This window comes from Prionailurus viverrinus, chromosome D2 (assembly GCF_022837055.1).
Source record: "Prionailurus viverrinus isolate Anna chromosome D2, UM_Priviv_1.0, whole genome shotgun sequence".
In the NCBI taxonomy this organism is placed as follows: Eukaryota; Metazoa; Chordata; class Mammalia; order Carnivora; family Felidae; genus Prionailurus; species Prionailurus viverrinus.
In genome coordinates this window covers 37,881,902-37,904,297 of record NC_062571.1, presented here as the reverse complement: position 1 = coordinate 37,904,297, position 22,396 = coordinate 37,881,902, and the positions used below count along the sequence as shown (strand labels likewise).

The 22,396-nt window shown below is 42.6% G+C and overlaps 1 protein-coding gene across 6 annotated transcripts in view; it reads left to right on the top strand.

Annotated features, from left to right (window-relative positions):
* Positions 1-22,396, top strand: part of KCNMA1 (potassium calcium-activated channel subfamily M alpha 1) — a 732,075-nt gene that overhangs the window by 423,424 nt on the left and 286,255 nt on the right. For all 6 annotated transcript variants that reach the window (XR_007145346.1, XM_047825367.1, XM_047825362.1 and 3 more), the window contains 2 exons: positions 7,986-8,079; positions 8,936-9,047. Coding sequence is in view for 5 of the 6 variants with exons in the window: in XM_047825367.1 (XP_047681323.1) it covers positions 7,986-8,079; positions 8,936-9,047 (206 nt within the window). In the remaining variant the exon portion in view is untranslated. The remainder of the gene's footprint in view (positions 1-7,985; positions 8,080-8,935; positions 9,048-22,396) is intronic.

Sequence of the window (22,396 nt, the reverse complement as noted above, 5' to 3'; positions counted from 1 at the left end):
TTGTCCATGACTGTGTAGCTAATAAGTGATAGAGCTGGGATTTTAACTTTTTCATCAAATTCCAAAAACTACCTCACTGCTATTTGTGCTTGAGGTCAACTTGTAATGCCCACATTTTGCTTTCGACTTACTTATGTGGGTACATAAGTGGATAAACAGATATGGAATGAAGATGAGGAGACCCTAAGTTTGGATAGCATATTGAAATCTCGTGAGAAAATTCAGAAGAACTCCATAAAAAAGTGACAAAGATTTCACCATGTGAGTTTTATGAAAACAAATTATCTGTGTGTTTCATTGAGAAATCCAGTGTGTAAGGAACTGATGTATTTTGTTCTCTTCGTCAGCCATCTATGTCATATTTTTGTCTCTTGAGAATGCTTAATTATTAGGACCAATTATTCAGGTAGATACCCTGAGCCATACAACTGCTCTGAAGTCTATGGCTATCATTGTTCCAGGATTCTCCATAACAGTCAAAGCTCAAGGAGACAGAGCACATAGGATTCCAGAGTAGTAAGGGTTTATATATCACCTCTCCATTTTTTCCAGTTCATTTCAGCATGACCCTAATGAGGCATGTGTTTGTGGCTATTGGATCACATCTCATCAATTGAGCAGAGGCATAATTGGAACTCTGATGCTGTCAGAAAGATTAATAGGCCTGTTGATACAAACACGTAACTGAAGATTTCCCAACAAGGCCATTTAACCAACTGGCTTGGGATCAAGTAACAAAAAGTGTTTGCTATTTGCATTAGAACCATTGCAAGGTCTAAAACAAGTGTCTGAAGATTTAGAAAAGGCTCCTTTTGATGCCATTGTCGTTAGTATTGATTAATGACTGAACACAAACTGCCCCCATCAACAATAATGTCTTAGAAGATAGCTACTCAGATGTTCTGGGATAAGGTAAAAATGATGGTCAACAGAAGAAGTTGGGTTCTGTTTGATAAAAGTAATAAAGCCTACACAAGTTATTGAATATATGCTTCATTCAGTGTAAACACTAAAAGCACCAACATTAGAAAGATAAGCTCTTAAGTACATAACTCTGACAATGTAATTATAATGGGAGCACTAATGATAGCTAAAGGATAGAAAGCTTGCAGCTTGGATCCATTCAAGACCTGGGGTGCTGTGCAGGTTAGAAGACAATGTTCTATGTGAAGAATATTATTTTCTCAATGATTAATTACTGTCATGTCATTTGCACTAAATCCACTTTTATCATTAACTTGCAACGTATTTTTCTGAGACCTAAAATTATATGTTATATGAATAATAATATTGATTTCTAATTTGGAGTATATTGCAAAGACTTGCATTCCTTTTTAAAATTTTTTGGTCTCATATTCTGATTAGCTAGGTGCTTTTATTCCCATTTTGGGGGCACCTGGGTGGCTTAGTCAATTAAGGGTCCGACTTCAGCTCAGGTCATGATCTTGAGGTCTGTGAGTTCGAGTCCTATGTCGGGCTCTGTGCTGACAGCTCAGAACCTGGAGCCTGCTTCAGATTCTGTGTCTCCCTCTCATTCTGCCCCTCTCCTGCTTGCACTCTGTCTCTTTATATCTCTCAAAAATAAATAAACATTTAAAAAATTTATTCCTATTTTGTTGGCAGGAAAACTGAGGTACTTTGCTTATCCAGTATATCCAGACATTGCTAGGAAAACCTCAAATCACTTAGATTGCCTACCTCTTGATTGCAAATAGACTCCATAGTATCTGCGACTGTATGAACTTATATTTTTTCTTTATTTCAATGGAATGAAATGAGATGCAAAATTTACAGTCTGGTCCATAATTAGAAGTGTTCAAAGTATCTAAACATTATTCCATTAGTATGTCCATTCTTGTTCTTCTAGAATAATAGAGGGTGAGAAAAAAATTGGGTTATCTTGAAGGTCATCCATCTTTAAGCAGATGGATACCTAGGAGTTATTTCTCAAGAAGCAGTGGAACTTATCCTCAGCAGATGGGGTCAGGCTTCCTGATGCCACTAGCCCCCTCAGGGGCCCAGGAAGCACTTCTGGGGATTAGTAATGTCCCATATGACCATCTTTACAGAGCAGGGTTAGATACAGGTTGGACAGATCAACTTCCTTTGGATTTTCCCAAACCATTTGACAAACACATTATATTTTCTAGGGCAGTTTTACCTCCTCTGTAAATCAGTCAGCCCTCCTCGTTTTTACATAAGCTCCATGCCAGGGTCTGTGGATATCAGAGGCTACCTCTTATGTTTCTTTTACCTCTCCAAGGATGTTGCAGTTCTTCTGGAACAGTAAGTGGCATGGCAGAAGGGATATTGGGTCTCTGTCCCAACTCTTCCACTTACCTACATGATCTTGGGTAGGTTTCTGAGACTCTACTTCTCAGAAGCCTGCAAAATGGGGTTTATAACAAAATATCTACTTTATTTTGCCAAGTTGTAAGAACCAAATACAATAGTATGTGCAAACGTTATACAATTGACAGATATGATTCTATTGGATTGGATGAAAATCAACATTACGAGATGGTTTAGAATCCTCACTCCTAACGCTATAGGAATTGACACATGGGAGACATCAGCTAGGGCATGAGTAATTCACTGAGCTGCACCTTTCTGTTGGTTTTGAAGGCTGCAAAATGTTTGAACACAAAGAGGGAGGAACAATTTGAAGAGGCCATGACAAAAGCATAGATTTAGGATTAGGAATGTGTGGGTCACACTCATGAAATAAGGAAGGCACCAGCTCCTGGTAGCAAAGGGCTTGGCCTGGAGCATGTGGTCAAAAATGGGACATGTAGTGAGGTTGGGTTTTAGAGGTCCTTCACAGCCACGGTTAGAGCTGATGCGGGAGGCAGGAGGGAGCCATGATGGTAGATGAATGACATCTTTTAATTAAATTAATCTGGCAACATTGCAGAGGTGAGACTAGGAGAAGAGCCTGGAATCATTAAGCTTACTCTATTGATTCATGTCTTCGGTGCTTTGGGCACTCCGGTGGTCCATAATCCTGGTGGGAATTGAGAAGGCTCCATCCAATTTAAAAAGGGACTAGCCACAAAAGCAAGGAGAGTTTAAGTGTTGGAAATTATTTCACAAAGTGCTATTTTGTTCCTCAGTTAGTCCCTTCCCTCTCATGTGATTATTTATTAAATCACCTCAGATATTTGCTGCTGTTGTTGTTGTCCCTAAACTGCTTAACATTTTGTTATCTCTTATAAATGATGGTCTCCATAACCTCTCCCCATATATACCTTATCATTTTTCCTTTTAATCTTAAACAAAAATGTGCTCCTCAGGCACTCTGTTAATTAGAATGTCGTTGGTAAAGCTCGCATGGTGGTATTGTAATTACTTCTCTGTATTGTCTTAATTTTTGTTCCCATATGAAACTGAAAATATCTGTTCAACCTCTTGATCTCAGCAATTAGTTAAGTGGTATGCAGCTGGTTATCCGGGGGTGGGCTCAGATCTTTAATCACCTCTGTTCAGGTCTGAATGGGAATCTTCTCAAGCAGCGACACCTGTAATTAGTGTGTAGTTGCAAGAAAGTTCTTCTGGAACAGTGGCTCTCAACATGTGGTCGCCAGAAAAGCAGCAGTGTCTGGGAAACCGTTAGAAATGCCAATTCCCAGGGCCCCATCCTAGCCCTACTAAATCAGAAACTCTGGAAGGGCCTGCCAATGCTTTAATAAGCCTTCTAGGTGCCTGCTAATGTTTGAGAACCACTGTCCTGGAAAAATACCTTCACAAGGTTAGGAAAACAGACTTCAGAAAACACCAGGGGAGTTGAGAGGCTGAGAAGAGAGGGCAATCACTACCCTCTTGGAGATGATGCAGATTTCCAGAGGAATAAGCATTGGAAGTGAGATTTTTTTTTTTGTCCTGAGTCCCTGCTCCTGGAAAGAAAACCTGGCTAGCTATTGTTTGCCCTATGCTTTGGGAAGACAAGTGTTTTTCTTTGTTTCTTTGTTTTGTTTTGTTTTGGAGAGAGAGGAGAGGAGAGGGGCAGAGGGAGAGAGAGAGAGAGAGAGAAAGAGAGAGAGAATCCCAAGGCGGCTCCACATTCAGCACAGACTCTGATGTGGGGCTCGATCTCACAACTGTGAGATCATGACCTGAGCTGAAACCAAGAGTAAGACACTTAACCAACTGAGCCACTGAGGCTCAGAAAACTTTGTCTTTGGAATGACATGTACGTAAGTCAGTTTTTAGGAAGGACTATTGGATCTTCTGGCTCAAGGGTCTTCATTGGATATTTTAATGTTAAATAGATGAAGAAAGAGATCTATTTGCCACATTGAGTGAGTCTCAGTTTCCTCTACAGACACCTAAATACTGAAGATATCTTTATTTGATGGTCAAGAGGAAATAAGACCTCTATCCTACACTGAACATTTAAATAAAAGAAGCAGGTCTTTATTGAGATTCTTTTGAAGGTGTCCCAATCACAGAGTCCTGGTCAAAATGCTAAGCTTGCCTAAGGTTTTAGTATCACCTTTGATCCATGGACTGTGGGAGTCTAAAAATGAAGAGTCCATCAGCTTACCAACTACCTTGTATCATCTAATTGATAAGTCATTAGTTAACCAGGAATAATTTAGGGAAAGTCCATTTTCTACTACCACGATCAGAACCAGTATACTTATTTAAGTTCTTAAAACTCCACTTTGTTTTTTCTATTGGCAACATATATCCACATAAAACCTATTCTGATATGGTCATGCCTCATCAGAATGCCAATACAAATTTAAGTGTGTAATTCAGAGTTTCTTTTGTGTTAAAAACAAAGCGATTTGTTTTCTAGCTCTTGAAACTTCTGTGTGTCTAGACAAGGAACTCTCTTATTTTACATAGGAAGGAAGAAGAGTTTGTGTTTCATTTTCTATCCTACAATGAGCATTAATCATTTAGATAAAAATCTCTTTGGGAGGAAAATAAATCCTCGTTGATATGGCCAACCCTTTTATTGTTGAATTATGTATTTTCTTTTTATAAGATCAATGAACTTCTCCATGGGTTGTTTCCATTTGGGGAATGAAATGATGGGGCTTTAGAATCTCCACTCTGTGGTCTCTGATTGTTGGAGTTTGTGGACTGCAGGCACTCGGAGGATTTAACTCAGAGGGGATCCTGATAAAGGGTTCTACTGCCACTTGAGAAAACTAGGCAGGACATTTCTCCTTGGGCTCTCATGTAAGCAGGAAAGAGCTAAAAGTGATAGAAAACAGACTTTCTGATCACTCTGGTCCTACAGGGGTCCCAGAGGCTGGCCCTCTTTTATCCCAGAGTTTTCTGCTTCTCTTTCATCTTAGCAGAATATGCTCATATCATTGGTGAGTTCCAGCCAGAGAAAAAGCTGCATAATTTGCTCCTTTTCTTACTGCAGCTCAAAGTCTAGGACTCAAGGAACAAGGTGAAGCAACGATTAAATCAGGTCTGAATGTTTGAAAGAAGTACAAAAGAAAAGGTTTAATATGGTTTCAACATTGTCTTCTGCAAATTAGGGATGCTGTTGAGGTATATTTTTCAACACTGTGTCCTTTAGCATCAAGCCCTCTCATTGTTGCCATTGGGTATGGACAATATAGGAGGGGACAACAGAAATGACAAGGAAGGAAAGGATCAAAGGAAAGAAGTTGCTACAGTCTAGTCTGATTCCTTATAGTTCTGCTTCTATTTATACTGAGCCAAAATATCCTCAATGGCATTGAGCTAACATCTTTTCCCCCACTCCCATTCTCTTCCACAGCCTAGCAAATCTTTTCCCTATTAGATACAATTTAAGGTTACTACCAAATTAACCACAAAGGCCATGGCATTAACAGGAGCTAGAAAATTCACAGGAGCCCCAAATAAGCCACCAAAAACTATTGTGTAGGCAATTGTAAGGTTATTGTTTGGTCTTGGTGAAGTGATAGTGGGTTTTCCATGATAGACTTGGGAGCAAAGAGTTTCTCTCTGTCCCTTTGTCCCATTAATCTTGATGAATATGAATTTCCACAGCTAAGTCACTACTGGTACAAGTAAAAGCTGAAGTGCAGTATTTACAAGTGGAGCTGCCCACCCTCATTCTCTTGCTCACTCTCTTACACACACACACACACACACACACACACACACACACCTCATTCATTCTTCAGTAGCATATCATACCAGTGGCTTATGTAGCACAGAGATGCATTGTCTCTTTATCCCTTGCAATCTACAGTGGATTTCTGGTCAACCTAGTTCATGTACTTCTTTTCACTGCAACTAGAGTAGCTAAGAACTCTGACACCTTTGAACCTTATGGGTCTTGTTTTTGAAATGAAACAAAACACCGTCATGGCTTGGGAATTGCAGAAATGTCACTTACTAACTCTAGGCCTGGATTTTTTTTTTCATTTAAATTAATACCTGTGTAAGGGAGGAGGCAAATAGCAATGGTTTGGCTTTTTGTGCTTCTGCCTCCTTTCAGCATTGGACTAAGCAAACTCCATGCTGTCTCCCCTCCCACTTCCCCACCTTAGTGAAAACCTAGGAGTTGTCATTTCCTTTGTAAAAGAACTGTTTTTCAGTGTTTGCTCTTTGTTCAGTCTGCGTAGTTGGTAAATGCAAGTGTAGATAACTCTTAATGCTTGTCTGGAGGTTTTTCCGCCTATTTGTGATTTGGGAGATGACCAAGGGCATGTTTGACTTGTAATAGAGATGAAGAATGGATAAATCCAGTGCATGTAATATGATTGGAGAGTCCCATAGACTGACCCACTCTGCATTCCCATAATGCCTGTTGAACAACCAAGCATTGCCCTTGCAGAAGTACAACTATACTAACTGGTATTGCCTACAGTGATTTCCAAAATGGTGGTACTCAGAAATCCGACATCCTGCACTTCTCAAGGGGGCCCTCTCCTGGCCCGGAGGTCCATGTTGCTTCCCATCCAGGGAAGGTATTTTGCTTCTCCCCATCCTTCCTCCCCTTTCCCTCCCCTCACTTTCTTTATATTCCTGGCCTGAGTGTTACCATTTGCTTACTGATAAGAGTATACTATGAATTTTCATTTACAGCTTTGAGATACTTATGAGGCTTTCCTGCTTCCCACTCAGCCCCAAACTTGGGACTTTTCACACACTGATCCTCTGATCAGTTTGATGCGGGAAAGCACATGGAAGCCATGTACCAGTTTGTATAGTAGTACCGTTTTAAACTGTGTACTCTTGAACAAAGTAGAGTGTGCTGGGGGTTCGCATTGGCTGCTTGACACACACAAAGCCAATTAACTTGCATGCCAAAAAAAAAAAAAAAAAAAAGAAAAAAGAAAAGAAAAGAAATTAACCCTTAGAGTACTGCTTCAATATTTTGGTTTAAGGGTCTTGAACTTTACCGGTTAGGCAATGCTTCTTTCTCCAGATCCGAGTGCTGCACTTAAAGTCCATACTTAGTCTAGCCAGAACATCAGCCAGGATCCTCTCCTCCACAGTTTTCCTGAGATGCTCCTGGGTCCTTTATTATTAATCAACTGATGGCATTAAAGAGGTCTAAAACATAGCCACTGTGTTTCACTGAAAATGGGCTCCACTTCCAGTGTGCTTGAGGGTGTGAGGGACTATTTTTAGCTTTGGTACGTGTCCTCTTAAAGAAAGAAGTCAGTTCTTTAAGGGTTAATATGAAATTAAGGAATTTGATGGTCTCTCTTGCTTGTCCTTCCTCCAAGGTGTCTGCATGATCCTTTTTAGATTCTTAGCTCACCTGTTGAATGATGGTAAAAAGTAATATATATATATATATATATAATTGCAAAAACAAAAGAACAAAAGACTGAATGGTTGAATGAAAAGACCCCTTGGCAATGCTTGCTTGATTATCACAGAGGGTAGAAAGACCAAATGTTTTAGTTAACAAATATTCATTTTGTCCTCTACCCCGAGCACCACTGCTACACAGTGTTGTGGAAGACTTGATGATGCTTTTCATTTACCTCTTGCTTTTTCTTCTTCCTGTCTAATAGCCCAATAGAATCCTGCCAGAATTTCTACAAAGATTTCACATTACAGATCGACATGGCTTTCAACGTGTTCTTCCTTCTCTACTTTGGCTTGAGGGTAAGTCTGATCAGTGCCACCCGGTATCATAATGGGGCATCTTGGACCCAGGGACCATCCTTCACCAGCATCTGTTCTCACAGAGATGAAGCCCATTGTTTCCAGGGGAGACAGCAGACCTGCGCTGTGATTTTCAGTCTCTGACGGAGACCTTTCCTCAACTCAGCATTTTCTGAAGTGCATGTTAAAATCTTGTTCCAAGGAGGAGAAACAGGGATTGAAATAACTATTTTGCTTTGCTGGCCTACTGTTTCTCATCTCTCTAAATATGAATGCATTGTTGCCTTAAATAGGAACAAAAAAACTTCTCTTAAAATTATGTTTATCAGGGTTCGCTTAACTGAATCCTAAGACAACAGGTGTGAGGACTGAATCAAGGGGGTAGATTGGCCGAATTTGGGACTTGGGCATTTATACTGGAGCCTGTTTACGGCGATGGCGGGGGCGGGGGTGGCTGCATAGAGTGTGTATCACAGAGATTGTGTGTGCATGTGTGTGCACACGTGCATGTGTGAGTGGATGCATACGTGTATGCCTTATTTACAGTTATATTTACGTTGGAGTCTAACGAAGATGAGACCACTCAAGCTTTCCGATGACACTATTGAAAACCATAGGAAAATAGATTGCCGGGTATTTCTCCAAGGTTAACATAGTCTACAGTCACTCTCCAGAAAAAGCTGTATATCCAAATTCTAAGACAGAAACAGCCTGTGATTGGTATAGATATGAGAAGGACATAACATCTCCCTCCAGGCCCCCATGAAAAACCAAAACATAGCCTTTGGCAAAAGAACATAGTTAGAATGCCAGCATCATGCTTCTCATTTTTTTGTCTCCTTTTCTCTTTCCCCAGTTTATTGCAGCCAACGATAAGCTGTGGTTCTGGCTGGAAGTGAACTCTGTGGTAGATTTCTTCACGGTTCCCCCAGTGTTTGTGTCTGTGTACTTAAACAGAAGTTGGCTTGGTAAGTCAGTCTCTCCTCCTTTCTTCTTACTGGTTCCCGAACTGTGGTGGATCAGAGGCCTGGGCTGTCCCCACGGAAAGAAAGTTTTGTGTGAATGTGCACAACTCTTGGAGTTTGGGGGTTAGTGAGGACAGTTCTCTTCAGAGCACTAGCCCAGGAGGATTCGCGCAGTGAGTGCTTCAGGTAAGGCAGTTTTCTCATTGTTGAAGCCTACGGGTGACACTGTCACAGCCAGGACCTCTGCCTTCGTGCTTCTGTCATTTTCATTCAGCCTGCAGTTAGAACTGGACAAAGAAGAGCCTGGTACGAGGCCAACTTTCCAAGTAACTGATTCAGGTGCCCCAGAAGGCCTGCCTGCCGAAGTTAGCTTCTGTCTGCTTCTCGGTTTTATGACAAATGGTTCCTGCCTGGTTTATCTAGAGCTAAGAGTTCCTCTGTGGGACAGCGTACAGGAAGGCATCTGGAGCCACTGTCTCCTTGAAGGAGGTGGAGCTCCCCTCCCGTGCTAAAGGAGGGGCTGTTGCAGGTGCTGTGTTCACATCTTACTTCCTGTATCTGCTCAACATGTCACTTCCTGTCTGTCCCTGGCAGGTGACTTCCTGCATTACGAGCAAGACAGTTTGGCAGGAGAAGTAGTTAGCTCGAGGATGGTCATGGCAGCCAGAGGCATAGAGAGACAGCTTTGAGCTTCTTTTTGTTGCACTGAATAATTCTCAGAATGTTTCTGCTGCCGTAGGTCTACTGGGGGAAAGGGAGGCTGAAACAGGATTCAGAGGACTATTTGTGCGTCCAATCTGTATTTTTAGAAATTTTTGGTGTTACCTCAATTTTTTTTCAAAGTAATAGAAATAAAACCTTGGATTGCAAGTAACCTGTTCTGCGAGTGTTCCGCAAAGCAAGCAAACATTTCTAAGAAATTTTAACTTGATAAACGAATGATGCCTTGCAATATGAGTTGTATGTGAGGCTGAATGTCACACGATCACAACTGAACCAACGGTTCTTGAAATTTGCTTTGATATACAAATGCTTTGGATTACAAGTGTGTTTCTGGAATGAATTATGCTCGCAAACCAAGGTTTTATGTATATTACATTCAGTATAAACATTTAAAGATGTATAAAGGAAATATCAATCATGTCTTCCCCGTTCTCACTGCCTTGTCCCTGGGATGCTCAATGTTCATAGACTTCCATATCTTTCCTTCATGCCCCATTGCTACAAACATGGATGTGTACATATATATGTTGTAGAGGAGGTGGTCTTTGTACAAATACGTGTGTCCATGACATTGCACTGGAATTTGGTTTTCTCACTAACAAATAAATGATGGACATCCCTTCAGCTCTGTAATAATTCATTTTATTAGAGTTACACAGAATTCTACAAATTGTTGTATTGCAGTTCATTTGGATACAGCCCTAATGATGGACCACCTGATTATTTTCTTTTTGCACTGTAAACAATGTTTTAATAAACACCCTCATCCACACATCTGTGCAATTTTATTTCTCTAGATGGTTCTAGGTTCCTGGAAGAGTAATTGCTGAATCAAAGCATGCATATATTTTAGTTTGTACAGAAATTGATGGTTCACTTTTCAGAAATGTTGTGTCAAGATATGCTTCCACTAGCAGTATGTTTTTGATGTCCTTGCTAGCACTGTGAATTTATTACATGCCTCATATCAAGTATTTAAAAAAAGAAGCACCCTTTGTATATGATGTATGCAATAATCACATACACACATATCTGTGTGTATCTATGTGTGTATATCCCATAAGGATTCTATTTTGGATGGATTTTCACATTAGAATTGTATTCATTCACTCAATGGAAAAGTCATCATCCTTAATTTGAGACCTGCTTGCTTAGATTGGGTTTTCCAGCCAGCTTGATGAAACCATCAGAGCCACTCACAAATCTGAGAAGTAACCTGAATATGTTCTGGTACTGAGGGTCCCAGCTACCTCAGCTTGACTGTTAACTGGCTTTGTGACCTGGGGAGCTCACTTTTCTTTCACTCAGCCTGTTGTTTATAATCTGTAAAATAAAGGTTAGGTTAGATGATTTCTCAGGTACTTTCAGCTCAGAATGTCTCTAGGATTCTTGCATTGTTCATGGGAAATTTGGCATCTAGGTTGTTGGGAAGGACTAGGAAATTGGTGAAATCAAACCATCAACATTCCTGAGTCAAAATTACATATGGGTTGCTAACTATGGTTCATCCTAGACCATCCTGTTGCAAAGAGTATACACACGCATGTGTGCACACACGCACACGCATGTACCCATGTACCCGTGAGCATGCACAGACCCTGAAAAACTCCAGACAGACAGAGAAAGAAGGAAGGGGAAGAGGAAAGAAGAGAGGAAGGGAGAGAGAAGGAGGGAGAGAGGGAGGGAGGGAGGAGGGAAAGGAATCTGCCTTCTCTTCCTGCCTTCTCTTCTCTTCTAATTATTCTGTACGCTGGAACAACCACTTTGCTTCTGGGCCCTCAGTTTTCCCTTCTGAAAAATGGGAGGTTTGGACTTAAATTATCATCTAGTCCCCACACTTCATGAGTTGGAATTTTATGTCAAGCTCCATTCTCTCTTGGTCCCTTGTGGTCCTAGGTGACTGAGGATAGTCCTTCATGACTGGTGGAGACACCCTCCTGTGCAGCGAGCAGATCTCACCCCAGGGTAAGGGTATAGAGCCAAGTCTCCTTGTGAGACTAAAAGCATCTTTGTGTCAGGAGAACTTGGATGTTTTAAAAATTCATGCCTTCTTGGGAATGATTTAATCCTGACTTTTGGCTTGGTGTTCTCATCTAGTGAAAAATCCACCAGAGTGAACAGGAAAGGGGGAAGAAAAAGAAAAAAGAAGAGAAATGAGATATACTTTTGCATCTGCTATGATTTCTCTTCAAAAATTAAACCTTTAAAATGTGCTTCAATTGAACAGTATTTATTAATACCTACTATGTGCCAGGCACCTTTCCAGATGATTTGGAAACAACAGTGAATAAAATAGCATCCTACCCCATAATGTTGCAGTGAGGGAAGAACAGGAAAAAAATGAGCCTAGTAAATAGGCAAATTATACAGTGCGTTAGGAAGCATAAGTGTATTGAAACTGAAAACAGACCAACAAACTTTTGGGCTATAAAATGATAATAAAAATACCAACAACAAATAACCTTTCCCCCCTTGTAGGAGAAGGCATCCTTAATGAAATGCTTGTGGTTGTCAGCCCCTTGGGTGAGCTCCACCACTGGTCTTCCTGTTATGGAAGAGAATTCAGTAGAATAATATTTCAAGGAGGTTTCCGTGTCTGATTTAATACATGGGTTATTACATCGTGAAACAATTATTGTGCTGATGAGCTGCCAAATATAAAATGAACATTCCCATGAGATATGGCTTATACAGTAGAAGGAATAATCCCATTAAACGGGGGGCATTTCAGGAAGTGCTACCCTCCTCCTGGAAAATGAAAGGGTGCTGCCTTTACTGGTTGAGGTTTGGCGTAAGCTGGGGAAAAGTGCAGTCTGTTCTATTTCTCCTGCACACACCTGCTGAGCTCTATGACACAGGGGGCTGCGCTATAGCTGGAGTCATGTGGGTGCAAAACAGAACAAGGGCTATGACCCCCATCCTTACCTTTGCCAGAGCAAAATGCACACCACATTTGACTTCTTATCATAATGTATGGTTGCATATCATATAGTATTGTATTGGTTTACTTTATGTATGTATTATCTTAGTGCCTTTGATGGTGTATTGATAATAACAGCTAATTCCAGTTCTACCATGTGCTGGGAACTCTGATCAGCCCCTTACATATATGAACTCACTTACTTCTCAGAAAAGTCCTGTGAGCTGGGAGTTACTTTCCCCATTTTGCAGATAAGGAAACAGATTCAGTGACGATAGCTCTTGTCCCAGGTTGCGTAGCCTTGGAAGAGGTGGAAGGGGTGATTTGCCCCAGATTTGATCTGATTTTATGTCTGTATTCATGCTGTTCTTCTGCCTCCGTCCTTAGCCTCGAAAGATTGGGGGTTTTGAGGACTGCGTTGGGGTGACTGAGCTGATTTGGCTAATTTCTGTTGGCACTTCTCCATCTCTCCTTACTGAGAGAGATTCACTTCAGGCAGGCAGGGAGGGGAAGAGCTCTTATTTAAGAACACACGTCCTCATGACTCCTCATCCCCATCCCACTCGTCTTGCCCACCTTCAGTTTCTAGAGTTGTCACTAGGACCTGGGGAACACATAGAGCTTGTCTGGTGTCTCCCGAGTCCCAAGGTACCTTAGCACCTTGGGGATCAGATCTGTTCCACCTGAGAGAGAGGGAGAGACTAGAGGCTTCCACACATGCTGTCAATAGAGCAGAGTGGGTCAGAGCCAAGCTCTGGGCTACCACCTCAATTCACATCTTGGCTTGGCCAATGGGTCACCTTAAGCAAGGTTGTTTTACCTGTCTTAAACTCAGTTTTCCACCTGTCCAATGAATGGGCAGTACTCACCTCACAGGGTTGCAGAGGGGATTTTGTGAGGCAGTGTAAGGAAAATGCCATGTACCTAGGACGGGGTTCACGATGATCCCAGGCTTCTCTTTCTAACCTACCTATCATATTTTAAAGCACCAAGAAAGAAAACAAACCAGAATGGAACCAAAAATAAGGCAGCGGGATGTGAGGACATCCACGTTGGCAGGCGGCAAGTCTCTGCTTATTTTAATTCCTGTTCCCACACACACCAGCTTATTCATTTTTGTTTCTCTCACCAAATCCTTATCCTACCTCACTAAAATAAATGTACCTTGAAATGAGAGATGTATTTTATTTTGAGACTAGAATAACATGCTGAGGAGAGCTCTTCTGTCTGTCTCATTTTGGGGGGAACTCTATCCCCAAGGTAGGTCAACAGACTGTGCCTCCTTTGTGTATTTATTTATGTGGTTTCATTGAGGGTCATTTTGTGTAGTTAAAAGGAGAGAGGAGAGAAAAAATAATGATGCACTCACTGGCCACTCATCTCGCTAGCTTTTATTGAGTGATTACTGTGTATTCAGCACTGAGATGAGGGGACCATGTCTGGCCACCCTGTTTTCCTATGATCTCCAACACTGCCCCTCTTCTCTGATTAATGAAATCAGGGGATGGTAAGGAGCCCCAGGCCTTGAACCCAGGGTGGAAAAACTGTCAACTATAAACGTACCTGTTCCTCTAACCCATGTTAGACTTCAGCACCTCTGGAAAACACTGCTAGAAAATAGAGAACTCTGATAAAAAATAGAAAAATGAGTTAGTGCCCAGCCACAAGGCAATTAAAATGATTTAAGATATCTGCTTATAAATATATGCCCGGGCAGTACCTTTTTTGTGTCAAAAGGTGATAAAAACAGGATTTAAAAAAAAAAAAAGTTCAGATCCTCAAAAACAACAACAAAAGGACAAAACGTAGTTCCTGTTTGAGACTGAGGTTTCAATCTAGTTTTAGAACCAAAATAAACACGCATGCAGCAACAGCAAGTAACACTGCCCGCTGTATAATTAAGTCCCAAATTGTCAGGTACAGGCTGTAAGGGCCGTGGGAGTTCACAGGAGAAAGAGCTTATGTGGGTGGAGGAACGCGAGGAGGCTTCTGCAAGGCACCAGCTCAGCCCGGCTTGCCGTGGTGGGTGAAACTGGGGAGCAGTGGCCCGCTTCGAAGGGGAGAGGAGACCAGCCTACCCTGTGCAGAGGATAGCAGGTGCCCACCAATGATAATGCCGTCCTAGAGAAGAAAGCACCCTTCCCTGCACCAGGCATCAGCCCCACAGCCCCGCAAGATGGATGTGTTTGTTTCCTCTTGCTACAGTAACAAGTGAGCACCACAAATGGCGGTGGCTTAACACAAGTTTCTTTCTTTTTTTTTAATGCTTTATTATTTATTTTTGAGAGAGAGACACAGAGATAGAGAGCGAATGAGCATGAGTGGGTGAGGGGCAAAGAGAGAGGGAGAATCCGAAGCAGGCTCCAAGCTCTGTCAGCACAGAGCCCAATGCGGGGCTTGAACTCATGAACTGTAAGATCATGACCTGAGCCAAAATCAGATGCTTAACCAACTGAGCCACCCAGGTGCCCCAACACAAGTTTACTTCTTACAGGTATGTAGATTAGAAGTCAGCTTGGGTCTCTCTGGACTAAGGGACAAGAGTCTTCAGGGCTGTGCTCCCTTCTGGAAGCTCAGAGGAATGTTCTCTTACCTTGCCTTTTCCATCTTTCGCAGACCACCCACACTCCTTGGCTTGGGGCCCCTTCCTCCATCTTCAAAGCCAGCAGCCCTGGGTTGAGTCCTCTTACCACGTCTCACTGATCTTGCCATCTGTCATCACCTTCCTCAGACTGTCTCTCTCCTGTCTCCTGCTCCTACTTCTAAGGACCCTTGTGATTATACTGGGGTCCTACATGGATAATCCAAGATACTTACCCCATATTAAGGTCAGCGGGTTAGTAACCTTAATTTGTCTGCTACTGTGATTACCTTTTGCCATGTAAATTACCATATGCCCAGGTTCTGAGGATTACCATGAATGTTTTGGGGGGGTGGGGTGGGCATTATTCTGCCCATCAAAAGCGGTATTATTATTAATACTCCTATTTTGCTGAAGAGGAAACTGAGGTTCAGAGAAGTTAAGTATCTTTCCCCGAATCATGGAGCCAGTGGCTCTGCACAGTCTTTTGGAGTCCAAAAGACTTAGTAGGCATTCTGGGCCCTCCACGCCCTTGCCTTGTCATATGTTTCTACCCTGTTATGGGAGGAGACCTTTGGGGAAATCTTGCTTGGAGCCTGAGAACTTCCCCCCTCTCCTCACTTCCACGTATTGTTTTTCTTCTTCTTCTTCTCTTCTTCTTCTTCTTCTTCTTCTTCTTCTTCTTCTTCTTCTTCTTTTCTTGGGACCTGGTGAATTACTAAGCTGATATGCCTACTATTCATTATTCTTAAACATTTGCTCTGGTGGGGGGGGGGGGCTTCCCATGTGGCTGCAGCAATTGAGGGGAACATGTTAGGTCTACATGCCCCCTGCTTAAAAGCTTCCTTTCCTTAGAATTCATGCTTTCTTGCTTTTTCTGGAGCTTATTTTAAAGAATGGAGAGAAACCAGAATTTTAGAATGCCAGATGAGGCGACAAGTTATGACGACGTGTTCCCAGGGAAAGCAGCGTGTGGAGTCACCTTTCCTCTCGTTATTCTCTCAGGGCACAGCTGCAGTCTTAGGAGGCTTTCCATTGCCCTCTACATCATAGGGTGTCTGGCCCCAGGGCCGCTCCCTTGCTTGAAGAATCCCACAACGGGTAAAGTGAGGTGCGGTTAATATCTAGCCTTCTGTTGACTGGCCTCTGCATTTGGTAAAAGTACTCAACAGTGAAATTCCTGTTTCCTGACATCAGGAATTTTCAGTGTATTGAAACTTAAAACAAAACAAAACAAAACCATAAAACCCCGAATATGATTTGGCCAGAAAGTAGAGGCAGCCCCTTGTGGGCAGCCCCAGGCACACAGACTTGACTCCCAGCCTCCCCTGCCCCTTACAATTCCTGCCAGGGGTCTACCAGGCTGCTAATTGCATCTACCCTGCTGTGTGTTCCCTCTGCTGAGGGCAGAGTGAGTTTCTGCCCCATCTCACTGGCTGGCATCCCTCTCCCTGTTAAGGCACAGCCCTAACTTCACCACCCATGTAAAGCCTTCCCATTTTTCCAGTTGGAATGAATTCCCTGACATTTTTCTCTTTTGCTCTTACAATTAGTGCTATAAAAGCAGTATTATCATCTGTGTTATATTATCAGTTAGAATACAAGTTCCATGATACCTTTGTGCAGGAACATTGACCGTCCTGTTTTTTTTGCTGTGTCCTGGTGCCTGGAACAGTGCCTGGCACATAATTTGTGCTTGTTGAATGAATGAATGAATGAATGAATGAGTGTGTTTTCTTTCAAGGATGATAATAATGAACAATTACTTGCTTATTAAAGGCAGACACTGGGCTCAGCATCTCATATACGTTATCTGAATTAATGTTCACAGCAGCCCAATGAGTAAATGCTATAGTCTGATTTTACAATTTAGAGAACTGAGGTTTGCGAGTTACGTAACTTTCTCAGGTAGTAAGTGTGGCTCCAGGACTCAGCCCAGTTCAATCTGATTTCTGAGCCCATGCTTTTAAAATTACTAGTCCAGTGGTTCTCAAGGTGTGGTTCCCATACCAGCAGCATCAGCACCACCTGAAAATTTGTTAGATATGCAGATTCTTAGAACCCAGCACAGACGCAATGAATCAAAAACTCCCAGAGTTTAATCTGACAATCTTTGTTTTGCACATCTTCCTGGCCACGCTGATATTCACCCAATTTTGAGAACCACTGTCTTAGGCTATTCTGGGATGCTTATACATTTGGCTGTCCACAAGAATCCCCCAGAAGGTTTTCAAAACTCATGATGTTCAGACCAAACCTCCAATCAATTAAATCAGAGTCTCTGGGTTGGGGGATATGACCCAGGTTCAGCATTTTTTAATGTTCACCATTGCATCAAAAATGCAATAAGGTTGAGAACCATGTATATACATCTTCTAATTGTGAACGTTGAGTTAATTTCTCCCTAGAAGAGTGCTTCCTAGTCTTTATGTGCATGTGAAACCCTGGGAGGTCTTAGAATGCAGTTTCTGATTTGGGAAGTTTGGGCGGGACCAGATATTCTGCCTTTCTACATGTTTCCAGGTGAGGCTGGTGTTTCTAGTCTGGGGACCGTATTCGAAGTAGCCAGGCTTTCTAGTCTGGACTGAAATGTCCAGTAAGGTAACCACTAACAACATTGGGCTACTTAAATGTAGGCTAACCAAAATTAAATAAAATCTCAAAGCTCTGTTTCTCATTCATACTAGCTACATTTCAAGCATTTGCTAGCACCGTGTGGTTAGTGGCTGTGGTGTTGGACAGCACAAATGCAGAACATTGCCATCATCACAAGAATTCCACCTGATCACACTGCTCTAGAATGTGTCTTGTGAGAGAGGTGCCTTGGTGGCTCAGCCGGTTGAGCGTCCGACTTCAGCTCAGGTCAGGTTGTGATCTCACCATTCGTGACTTTTAGCCTCGCGTTGGACGCTGTGCTGACAGCTCAGAGCCTGGGACCTGCTTTCGATTCTGTGTCTCTGTCTCTCTACCCCTCCTCTGCTCGTGCTCTGTCTCGCTCTCTCTCCTTCAGAAGTAAATAAACATTAACAATTTTTTTTAGACTGTGTCTTGTGATAGAACGTACCATGAATTTTTACTTTTTGTATGTCTGGGACACCCTTGTAAACCGTGGAAGCTTAACAAATGTTTACTGAAGTGATTTTTAATGAGAGGACTGATGTACAGATGTACACCATCGAAGTGAGACTCCCCACCACCCTATCCAGATTACATTATTTAAGGCCTCAGTAGGCAACAACCGCACAAAAGAGGCTCTGGGCCTGGCTCCAGCTCCAGCTTCTTCCCCGGGACTCTACTGCTGCATTTTGAAATGGCCTTCTGGGCTCTGAAAGGAAAGGTCTCTGGTGCCCCCTACAGGACTGTCTTGGACTTTGCTGGATCAGAGTGAGATTAAGTAGGCTGGAGGAGGGTAGATAAATTGGCTCAAAGTCAGTGGATACTTGGCAGTTAGTCAGAGGTAAGGATAGGCTCACTTTGCATTCCCACAAGGTGTTTGACATCTAATAACTTGACTTGAGTCAGCCGCTATGACCATAAACTCCCCATTCTTCCCCCCACCACCCCAAGGGGTCTCCTGGTCCCATTGCCCAGGGTCTAGAAGGAAGGGCCTTTGAGAACCACCAGAGGTGACCTGAGGCAGTTGGACACAGATGCTCTAAAACCCAAAGCCTTCTATGTAAACCCTTCCCTGTAGTTAGTGGTTTAATTTAAAATAATAACAATAAAAGAAAAGTGTGGCTTCCCTTTTGGGGGCCAGATGTCTTTAGAGATGGAGAAAGAGAGAGAAGAAGTATGTGCTCTAAAAGAGAAGGTGCTTCCATAACTAGGGTAGTGTTGGATCTGTTCACATCTTACATCTTTACATGTGTGTATGTATATGTGTGTTTGTACATGTACAGGTACAATTTGTAATTATCCCAGGTAGTCTTCCAAACACCACTATGAAATAAGGATCATTTTTAGCCCCATTTTCCAGATGGGGAAACCAAGGCCTAGAGAGGCTCTGTAACTTGCCAAGAGTCATATAGTGAATAAGTGGCAGAGCCAGGCTTTGGAGCCAGGCACTCTACCTCCAAGGTTTATGTTCCTCAGTGGTCTATTATGCTAGCTTTCAAGCTATAAAATTAACTCGCCATTATAGTTTCACTTACAAAAAATTAATCTAACAGCCCTGTCTAACCAGAGCAAATACTGAGTGCAGCTTCCTCCCATTCCAGTCTCCTAAGAAAAGGTGAAAAGCCCCCTAAACAGAAAGTTCTTTGGTACTCCTAGGTAAGAAAGGAAATTTAGAAGAAAAATAACCCAATCCATTTTTTTTAAAAAAACTGAGTTAATACAATTTCTATAACTTAGTAGCCTCCAAACTACTTTTGGTTTTGGCCTTAAAACACCTTTTCCCCTTTTCCCCAGCCCCCTTTTTCTGAACCTCTTGGTTTATTCTATACAAGTAGCCAAATAAATAAAACCAATCTATGTTACCACCATTGGTCCATCTTGAAATAGTGTCAGGTTAGAGTTTATGGGCTGTACTGTTTGCCTGAGCTATTTTGGGGTGGAGAGGGCTATTAAGTGGTGCCATGCGCCTTGGGAAAAGCATTGGGACTGCATTGCTATTGTGTGGCAAGAGCAATGAACTCACTGAGTTCCGTCCCTTTGGGCTCTGAAGGAAGGCAGCCCCAGCAAAGTGGCACGCAGAAAGTTTAGATGTGTTTCAGGGAGCTAATTGCTGCTCTGGTAGCTGCTCTGGCTGAAACTGCTTCTAGAGAAATTATTCCTCTGTAAGAGATTTCCGACTGTATTCCCTTGATATTGCTTTGTCAGGGCATGCTTTAAATAAGATGCCCTCTGTAGGTAGCAGGGATTCTAAATCCTCATTGACGTGTACAGCTCTGCTATATGCCAAATTGGAAATAACATCTCAAAATGAATGTCTTCAAGGAACAAATTCAGCAGTAGGTTTTCATAGATGCCAAAACCTCTCCAGGTGGCTGTACTTCATCTGGGGTATTATTGGAACAGCCTTCTCAAGCAACCTAAATCTCTAGGACTGGACGTATATTTACCTTTGCATCATCTTGAAAAAATAGATGCCTTGATTCTTCTCGATGAGATAGGGCCGTGATGGATCGACTTGGCTGGCAGACCAGGTAGGGAGAAAGTGGACACGGGAAGCAGCTCTGAGACGCTATTGCCAGACCTCCTCCCTCCCTGCGGGACAGAGCCTCTCAGCTCCCTTTTCTGGAGAATGATAGAGCCTGACTCCTCTCCACCCCCAGGATAATTTATTCTAGCAAACACTCTTTCCCAGTCATCCTACCTGCAGACACCTAGATGCCCCAGCCTGGACCCGGGCCTGCTGGCAAAAGTAAGGGCAGATGACAGGTGGTGAGCAAAGCTCCATTTTTCATGAGCCACTTTATATTACCAGAAATAAAAATCAAATACCGGCTTGACGACACTTTGCTCTCAAGTAACAACTGCTCAATTCAACTTCTGTCTTTAAGGCCAGATAAGAATTTAGCAACCCACCTCACAGAGGGTACCGCTCATTTATTATTTCCTGGGTGGATTGCAGAACTTTTCCACGGCCAGACCAGGGGCAGAACAAATTCGTCCTTTTTGTCAAAACTCATTCTCACAATCTTTGCCTTTCATATTCTCACGCGGCCTCCCTTTCTACCTCTCTCGGTGAATTTCTTCCCTGTGGTCACCAAACAGCTTACTCACCAGCCACCCCGATCCCCGCTGCAGATATGCCCCAACTCCATGACTCTGGTAGAACCCAGCCCCTGACTAACAACTGATGCTCATCCGTCCTCTGTGCTCACCTGAACGCAGCCAGTTACGATCTCGCCCCTTCTGAAACCGCCATCATCTGAATCATTCATGGCCTCCCTTCCAAAGTTGACTATATTTTTTATAAGTCATGTATAAAGTATTTTTATAAGTCCATGTCCTGGCTGATGAACTAGATCAGAAACTGGAAAAGCTGGCCCATTGCCTGTTTTCCTAAAGTTTTATTAGGACATAGCCACACCCACTTATTTACATCTTATCTTGGGCAGTGAGCCAGAGATCTAGGGTCCCCAAAGCCTAAAATCTTCACTATCTGGCTCTTTATTGAAAGTCTGTGATGTGATCCCTGCTCTAGAATAACAGCTATGTTATGTATTCCTTTACATTCCACTAACTGTTTGCCACAGTGTTTTGCACGTGGTCCCTACTGATCGGTTTTGATAAACTGGGCATAAACCTTCCTCTGAAATCAGTAAGAAATGTAATAGTAATAAAGTAACATCCTATTTCTGCCCATGCTATTGCTGTTATTTCTAGAGCTACCTAGTATTGTGCAGCAGGTGTTGGACTTTGCTCTTTATCTGCATGTCTCATTTGATCCTCCCAACAGCCCTAGATAAGAGACCTTGGAGCTCTGAGAGGTGAGCTGTCTCCTTTGCTGTGTGACTTCAGCAAGGATTCAAACTCGGGTCTTTGTGATCTAAGAGCCCGAGATTTTCATTCCTGCTAGGTACTCCCGGTCCAGCCCTAGCCCCTCCAGGTGCTTGCTCCCTGCACACCTCACTCACCTTCTCTGAATCTCGGTTCTAGTGAAGAGACTCCATTAAATGCCACCATTGTTACTGCTATTATCATCCTCATTCATTCATTCCACAGATCTTAAAACAAATACACGTGTTAGTTGCTGTACGGGGCTTGGTGTTTAGACTGTGAGTGAGGTATCTTTCCCCTGCTGTGGGAAGGGCAAGTCTATAAACCCTGGCTTGTAAACCCAGATGTTTCCAGGGATGGGAAGATAACAGATGAGTGAAGCCTGCCAGATGAAGGCTATCTCTAGCTGGGGAGTGAATTTCCCCCTTAAAACGTTAGCAGCTGATCATGTTTGGCAGATTCTTGCTATGTAGACACATCCTCAGTGTCCAGTAGGGCCTTCTCCTCTCCTTTCCTCCCCCTCCTCCCCCTCCCCTCCTCCTCCTCCTCCTCCTCCTCCTCCTCCTCCTCCTCGAGAACAGTTATCTTTGGCCACAGTGACTTGCCCTTTAAAAACTGGTCTAGGCTGCAATATTATCTCTCTGCTTGGGACACAGAAATTCTTCTCTATAGGAAACAGTC